Source organism: Rhinichthys klamathensis, unplaced genomic scaffold (genome assembly GCF_029890125.1).
Source record: "Rhinichthys klamathensis goyatoka isolate OS25496 unplaced genomic scaffold, OSU_Roscu_1.1 h1tg000005l_1, whole genome shotgun sequence".
NCBI classification, from domain to species: domain Eukaryota; kingdom Metazoa; phylum Chordata; class Actinopteri; order Cypriniformes; family Leuciscidae; genus Rhinichthys; species Rhinichthys klamathensis.
The window spans coordinates 5,577,855-5,586,108 of record NW_026606558.1 but is presented as its reverse complement, the minus strand read 5'-3'; the positions used below and the strand labels follow the sequence as shown (position 1 = coordinate 5,586,108).

The 8,254-nt window shown below is 36.1% G+C and overlaps 1 protein-coding gene across 1 annotated transcript; it reads left to right on the top strand.

The window, feature by feature from the left end:
• The first annotated feature begins 3,514 nt into the window (after positions 1-3,514).
• lmo2 (LIM domain only 2 (rhombotin-like 1)) lies at positions 3,515-7,549 on the top strand. Its single transcript, XM_056256155.1, has 3 exons — positions 3,515-4,108; positions 6,067-6,282; positions 7,294-7,549. Exons 1-3 carry the CDS (start codon positions 4,068-4,070, stop codon positions 7,514-7,516), a joined length of 480 nt encoding a protein of 159 aa, XP_056112130.1. The 5' UTR covers positions 3,515-4,067; the 3' UTR covers positions 7,517-7,549.
• Positions 7,550-8,254: the final 705 nt, after the last annotated feature.

Sequence of the window (8,254 nt, the reverse complement as noted above, 5' to 3'; positions counted from 1 at the left end):
GCTTGTTTTCGTTTTCTTTCTGTAAAACTCAAATGTTGTAAACTAAAACAATGTGGATGCAGTGGCATGAGGTTTTGTTTGGCAAATACAGGAAGCAGTTAACATGGTTGCTCTGCTCTTTGATAGCGCTGTTCTATTGAAAGGGTGTTTTCTTTCAGGAATAATACTGATTAGAGGAAGATCTCATGGGAGAACGAAGCTCCCTTTCAACGAGTGACTCATTTCCGCTCGCTGTTGTGTTTAGTAACAACAGCAGCAGCAGTCCTCAACTTAAACATTTAAAGTCCTTTAATACCTCTTTCAATGACACATGAGCATCTCCTTTAAACACTGATCATCCTAACAAGTAGAATGGAACACTTGTAGTCACAGCAATGTCCAAATAAGAGTGTTCACACACAAGCTTCTCAAAAACAAGCCAACAAAAGCGGAGATTGGGCAGAAAGCAGTAGCCTGGCTATTGCTGTTCCAGAATATACGCTATCAGAGAGTCAACAACACATCCAGGCTCTCTCTCTCAGGAAATACGCCATATGTGATTACTCAGCCTGTGATGGATCATGTTCCCAGAATTCCAAAGGCGAACCCTAATTAAAACAGAGCATGTCAAACACATACAGTAAGAGTATTTTGTTATTTAGACAAGGCATGTAACACGGCAAGAATCAGTCAGTCCAATGGCATTTCCTATTAGGGCTGGACTTAAATAAATCAGTCAACTCTTGCAGGCACAAAGTACTAGGACTCTACGAGGAATGATGATCTCTAATATTCTCAATTCTGGTTAATCATTATGAAGATTCTGTTGCTGGTTCCTAAATCCTAGCTTTGCAAATTATCATCAATGGTTATTTATCAATACTAACACTATAGCTACATATTTCAACACTGTCACAGTAGGTTTGGAATTCGTGTCAACATTTTAATAGATGATTAAGTGAATTCTGGTAACCCTCAGTGTGATTATTTGTAATAAAAGCAGATATTTCCTCGAAAAAGGAATAATCCATGCTGAACTATCTTTTTCAAAACATGTCTTGTGCAACAACCAACTTTTGACTTTAATTCTGGGTTGAATGTTACAGGGACAAGTCAAATCGTATTTGATTTTATGCTATAAAAAGTGGTTGATATGAATTTTTTTTAAATTAGTTTGAATTTCAATTGTTTTCTTCTCAGTATGCCAAAAGGCAGTCTTTTAAATAAAACTTGAAATAAATCCAGGCTCAAAATACCACCATAGACAATGGGCCACTAGGGGGTTAATGTCCCCTAATATTCAGATTGCTAATCATGATCATAATAGTCCCAAATCTAAATATGTGGTTACAGCCTTGCAAAGTGTAAACAGTCATTTATCTATAACGCTACATCATTTCAATACTGCACAACTGTTGGAAATGCATGTACTCAAACTTTGAATTGAGTGGAGTTTTCCTTAGTGTACCTTCTAATAAACCTGATATTTAAAAAGGAATAACTCATAAAAGATAAACTTGTTGCATTAATTATGAGTTGAATGTAACAAGGTCAGTGCAAAATGGCAAAATAGAAAATATCCATTCGTCCCACCACATTATTTACAGTAAATATTTTCTACTATTTTTCCCCCATTTCACATTTGAAATTTTATGCTATTTTGATGTCAGTAAAATTTTGGTCGTTTGATTTTGTGCTATAAAACACACAATTTGGGACATGCAAATGTAATTGTTTTTTTTTTAATCGCATAAAACAATTGAACTCATTTTAAATTTATTTTATTTTTTATTTTACCATATTTTGCTGTGGCTCTCAGATTTTCATGGTTCTCTTTGAAAATATGTTTTTTTTAAATGCATATACTCTTAAAGTTTATTAGTGTATACATTAAGTGAAGCCTGCTCCTATCCTGCACCTCTTTATGCACAAAGGAAATATTGCATGCATGACATGCATCATTTTTAGAAAATGCTAATAACATATCTTCCAGATGCCATTAGCCATGTTGATATGTTCACTTCATCCCTAACCATTTTTGAAGGAAACTTACTCGGAGTTAAGAAAGCTTTTCCTGCCAAGTAGATGAGTTGACAGTCAGTGGTTTCCGAGGCACGGTATCAAAACCCCTTCCCCTATCAGGGGGGCCATCTGGAGTTATCCAACCAATCAGAGTCCAGCAGGGTGATCAAGTGAAAGCAGTCATGGCTCATACCACCCCTGTCATGCTTCATCTGTGCTCATTTCCTGTACATCCTCTGGGTTTGCTGTGTCCAATCCACAGGAAACTGTGGACGCCGTACACTTTTTAACAGTTATACATTTAAAAAAGTAAAAAAGTCGTTTTAGTAAATGTTTCAAAAATGGAAACATCTGTATTCTTGTGTAATCTGTTTCCCCCCAAAAAATTATAGTAACTATAATTATACTATATAAGTAAGAAAAAATATACAGGCTATGTGTGTGTGTGTGTGTGTGTGTGTGTGTGTGTACAATCTTAAAATAAGGTTATTCATTTGCATATGGATCCATGCAGCGCAGAACATAAGTTTCTTTAAAGTGGAAAAATATTTCTTAGACCTTTAAATGTTGGAACCTATAACCTATATGTACAAAAAAATGTTTACATTGAACTTAAATGTGTAGTGAACAAAAACTCATGAAAAATAAAAAGATTTTGGACACTCAAATATTGTCTCCCACAATATTGTTACATATGATTAGATGAAATGAAGTTTGCCTAAGTTGTAAGTCAGAAGAGTAAAATCATCTGAAGGGATCACTGACCTCTGTTCAGGCACATCTTCTGGCTGAGCTGCTGCCACTAATCACTGATGTTGTCTGGGACCCATTCAGTGTCCCAACAGTGTTGTGCGGGGTGTTTTATCTCGTGGGCCAGTCCCACCGCTGACACTGCCCGAGCAGCTCTGGCAGGAGATAAGAGGAGTTTACCCCAACGACATCCAGCAGAGATGAGCCTGAGATACATCACAAGTCAACGCTGCATTTGCTGTGCCTGTTAGCTTCATCGCAATTACAGAATGTGATTATTTTTAATATGCTTTGCAGCTAAAAAAAACTAAAAACTAAAAATCAATTACAATTGTAAACATATTTAAACAATCATGAAACAAATAAACAGCAAACACGTAAAAAAACCACGTTTTTTGTTTTGTTTTTAAAATAAATAACATGTGAAACATGATAACTTGTCTCAAGCTTGAATGTGTGCTATGGTAGCCTAATATTATAATAGCTTGGAGAAAATAATTCAATTGAATTGAGTTCTAGTCTTTTAAACCAACATAGTTTACATCTGACTTGCATTTTAATTATTGACACGCAACCTTGTGACAACTAGCCCCGGACTCCCTTTATTATAGCTAATTATGTTGCAGCTGTGTCCTTGTCATTTGGTCAACATTATCGCTCTGATGTTAATTAGCGATGTGTTTCCAGCTGAGCTGTCCCCAAATCTCTTTATTGTTCAGGTCACAGGTAGCCTATTTGACGAGGAGTCTGTTTGCGCTCGTGACCCCTCCAGTCACGAGTCTCCGGGTTTATAATTGACTGTCGCGCACGCTGGAGCGCTATTTCCTCTCATTGTCGAGCCGTCGTGAGCAGGAAGTCGGAAAAGAAAGCAGAAACTGAGGGGGCAGGGCCATTTAAAAATACCTGCTCCTCTACAATAACGGGACCACAGACAGACAGCAGTCTTGTGGGACGGTGCTGAGGACTTGCCGCGCAGAGGAGACACGCTTGACGCAAACGCGATATTTATCACGCAGTGTCACTGGAGGAATTGTGAACGCGTATTATTCTAAAACAACATACAGCATGAGGATTGCATGCTTGGAGACAGATCTGATCTGATCTGTACAGCCGAAGAAGCTAGATTGGGTGCACGTATAATGTGTGCTGTTGATCTTTAGTGCACTCAGAAGGCAGCGAGCAGGTGCATCTCTGAAGCGTTCATCCAGCAGGACGTCGATGGTCTTTCAGCACCGCAGACTGCGAGTGTGGGACATATTTGAGTGGAAAGCGCGCATATATTAAATGAACTGAATTATTCCTGAACCAAATTTAAAATGGCATCTACAATTGAACGGAAAACACTGGATGCGAATGAGTAAGTAATTTATTGTTTAGGTTTCCATAATTAATTAGTTTGATTGTATGATATTTAGCTAAACAACAATTAGACAACTAAAATAAGCACTACATTAGGGTAACATAGGCTATTTAGATATAAGTTTAGCATGTGCAGGGTGATGATGCATCAGCCAATGTGTTATTATAGGAAATAAATAGACACATTTGCTAATGTAGTTGTTATAGAACAAAATGTAAAATTATTCAAAGAGGCCCTGGGGTAAGAGAAGAAGCCCCCCTGGCTAAACTTTTACAGAATGTATAAATTACTTTGATATCATTCTTCTTGCTAAATTATATATATATATATATATATATATATATATATATATATATATATATATATATATATATAATTAGTATCAATAGCCTAATGTAAAATACATTTAACTATTCTAATTAAAATAAATAAACTATAACTAACAATGTAATTTAGCTAGTGAAGTTATTAATAACCAGTGTCAAAGCATATAATCTCAGTATAAGATATTCATCTGAAAGGTAAAATGATTCTGTAATTTTATATAGGCGGTGAATATTTACATATTTACATATTTAATTACCCATATTTTAATTGGAGATATGTCATGACATAAATGCAAATTGAATGATTTCCCTTAACTAACCTATAGATTTTAACGAAAGCATATGTCTGAAATGTATACATAGTTCATGTAAATACTTAATAATAACAACCTGATTAATACACTTAAAAATAATGACACTAACACGCTTGGGGCCTTCAGTGACAGATCTGGGTGGCTCTTCTTACCCCAAGGGTCAAATTTGATATTTTTTACTTCAAAATAAAATAAATAACTTTTACTCCACAAATGTAAAAACATTAATGTGTCCACAAATCCCTCATTAACAAATAGACACAAAAACTTTGATATTCAACATAATAGTCATAGATCACTATTTTCCAGAGATACAAAATTAGATCAATTAACCTCAAAACTGATTCAGCCTACTAAATCTCACAAATATTCAAATGAAATGACAATTAGAATAGTGTAGTCATTCATCAAAAGAACTGAGATGAGATCTTGTCATCTATGGTCAAGAGAAGGTGGGTGTTAAGGTGGGTGGCTCATCTTACCCTATTTTTTTTATTATGTAGACTGTAAATAGACACCGCACAATTTTGTGTGTGTGTGGCCTAGTAAACCCTACATTATGGGGACAAAATGTCCCAAAAAAAGATGGCAATATTCAAAAATCCTTATCCTTGTGGGGATATTTTTTGGTCCCCATTAGGAAAACAGCTTATAAATCATACTAAGTGATGTTTTTTGAAAATGTAAAAATGCAGAAAGTTTTCTGTGATATACACCGCATATACAGATTGTACTGTGTGTTTACATATTTTAATGATTTAAATCTTAATAATAGGCCTACATTTATATCCTTTAAATATCATACCAAATATGGTACTCATATCTGTATCATGAAGGGTTTTACTTGCTTCCTTTAATAAAGCTTTGACACAGACTTCATCCTCAAACGCCTCTGGTCATTGTGACTAGTAAAAAATTTCACATTAAATCAAAACAGTCTGCACTTTTGCTTATGCATAATAATTCTGTATAAAATACATCAGGAATTCATTTGAAACATTTAGTCACAAATGTTAACCAGTGGGAATATGGGCTAATTTGAGTGTGCAGTGACCCAAAGCACCACATTTGCCTGCTGCACTAAACACTTTTCTCCCTTGGGATCACGTGTCAGTGGTTACAGCTTAGGCAAACGGTTATTTATAAAAAAACAAATGTAGGTACATCTAAAATAAAAAAAAGTAGAGCATCTGCTTGCCATTTTTATCTGTATGAAAAACGCATAACCGGTATGTTTTTAGTGTTTTCAAAAAAGTAGTCTACACACGAGTGACATCTGGTGTTCATAATGGTGCATCGCATGTTTGATCCACAGGGAACCCGTGGATGAGGTGCTTCAGATGCCGCCGTCTCTGTTGACCTGTGGCGGCTGTCAGCAAAGCATCGGGGACCGGTTCTTCCTCAAGGCCATCGAGCAGTACTGGCACGAAGACTGCCTGAGCTGTGACCTCTGCGGCTGCCGCTTAGGGGAGGTGGGACGCAGGCTTTACTACAAACTTGGCAGGAAGCTGTGTAGGAGAGACTACCTCAGGTAAGAAGTGAGCTTTTGAAGTCTGCATGAAACGGAAGTTGTGATATTTTCTTTCCTATTGTGACCTGTATCAGGCTTCTCAAACAGGAAACAATGTAGGGTGGGATTGGGAATTGATTGGATGGTTGTGGTTTGCTATTGGTTGATTTCATGCGTGTGACAGGTTGCCCCGCCCTCACGCTAGTAAACACGTCATCAGAGAAGAGATGTTTTAAGAAGGAGGGGAAGTTATTTTGATTAAAGATTATGAGGGCACATTCATTTAAAAATAATAGTGATGTGCACTATCAGCAAATCATAATTTGCATGTAATAAATAAGTAAATAAATAAACATGAATTGCACGCATATGTCTGTCTTCCCTATAGTGATAAAATGAATGTTCTTGTGAAGCATTAGGGATAGTTCACCCAAAAAAGGAAAATTCTGTCATCACCCTCAAGATGTTACAAACCCGTATGAGTTTCTTTCTTCTGCTGAACACAAAAGATATTTTGAAGAATATGGGTAACCAAACAGTTGATGGACCCCATTGACTTCCATATAGGGAAACATAATACTATGGAAGAGTTGTATGATCTCTTTATGAATGCATGAAGCGTCAAAGTGGTAGTTGTGTAGCTGTCACAAGAGAAAGCTCTCAAATTTCTTTATTTTTGAGCGAACTATCCCTTTAATGTCAAGTTTTGGCTTACAACAAGGGTTAGGGGCTGCTACATTCATATTCACCTATAATTTCCCAACTAATGGTAGGGTTAGGTTTAGGGGTAGGTGCTTTTGGACAGGAATGTTGTTTCAGGATGAACAAAGATGTTGATCCAGAAACACGTCTTACTTTGAAAAAAAAAAACGGTAATGGCGAAACTTTCGTGAATGTTGAAAAATGTGTGCAAAACAATCCCTCGCCCTGTTATATACACAAACCGTATTACTTTAATTTATCATGAATAGTTTATATGTGACTACCTACTACCTTTCAAGTGTGTGAATAAGTATGTTTTGTTCTCTGCAGACTGTTTGGTCAGGACGGGCTCTGTGCTTCCTGTGAAAAGAGGATCCGGGCCTTTGAAATGACCATGCGTGTCCGTGACAAAGTCTATCACCTGGAATGCTTCAAATGCGCTGCCTGTCAGAAACACTTCTGCGTGGGAGATCGCTACTTGCTCATCAATTCAGACATTGTGTGTGAGCAGGACATTTTTGAGTGGACCAAACTCAATGGCAGCATGGTATAGTGTTCTGCTTAAATCATTAACAAAATGTAACATCCTGTCAACATTTGCAACAAACCCTTTACTTAAAAACTATAAGGAAAAAAGAGGGTGACTTATCTTTCTGGCTCCAGAAGCCACCCGCCATGTATATCATCTCTGTATTTTTTATTTAAACTTGAGGTAAATAACCACCAGCAACATAAACTTGTTTTTCTATTAGTGTATTTTTAAAAACGGCATAAATACAGTTTCTAATGTTAATTGCAATAAAAGCTGACTCCCTTTGCTACTTTCACAGAAATTAAGATATGAATTATAGTGTTATTTGTAACACAACTGCCATAAAATGTGAAGAAATCTTTCTTAGAGCCTGAATAAACAAAATTACTCGTACTCTGGATTTTTTTTCCCCCTCAACCAAACGGATGTGAAGCAGAATGGAACTACTGATACACCTGAGAGAGACTCGCTTATCAATAACAACACATTAAAAGACAGCAATAACGCATTATATTTAAAATACACACTACAAGCAAAAAATTATTCATATTTTAATTTATTGCTGCATGTACACTAGTGTTTGGTTTCTGTACATTTCTTTTTAATGTTTTTGAAAGAATGAACTCTCACCAAGTCTGCATTTATTTAATTAAAAATACAGTAAAACAGTAATATTGTGCAACATTATTACAATTTCATAATGGTGCTCTATTTAAGTATATTTTAAAATGTAATTTATTCCTATGATGCAAAGCTGAA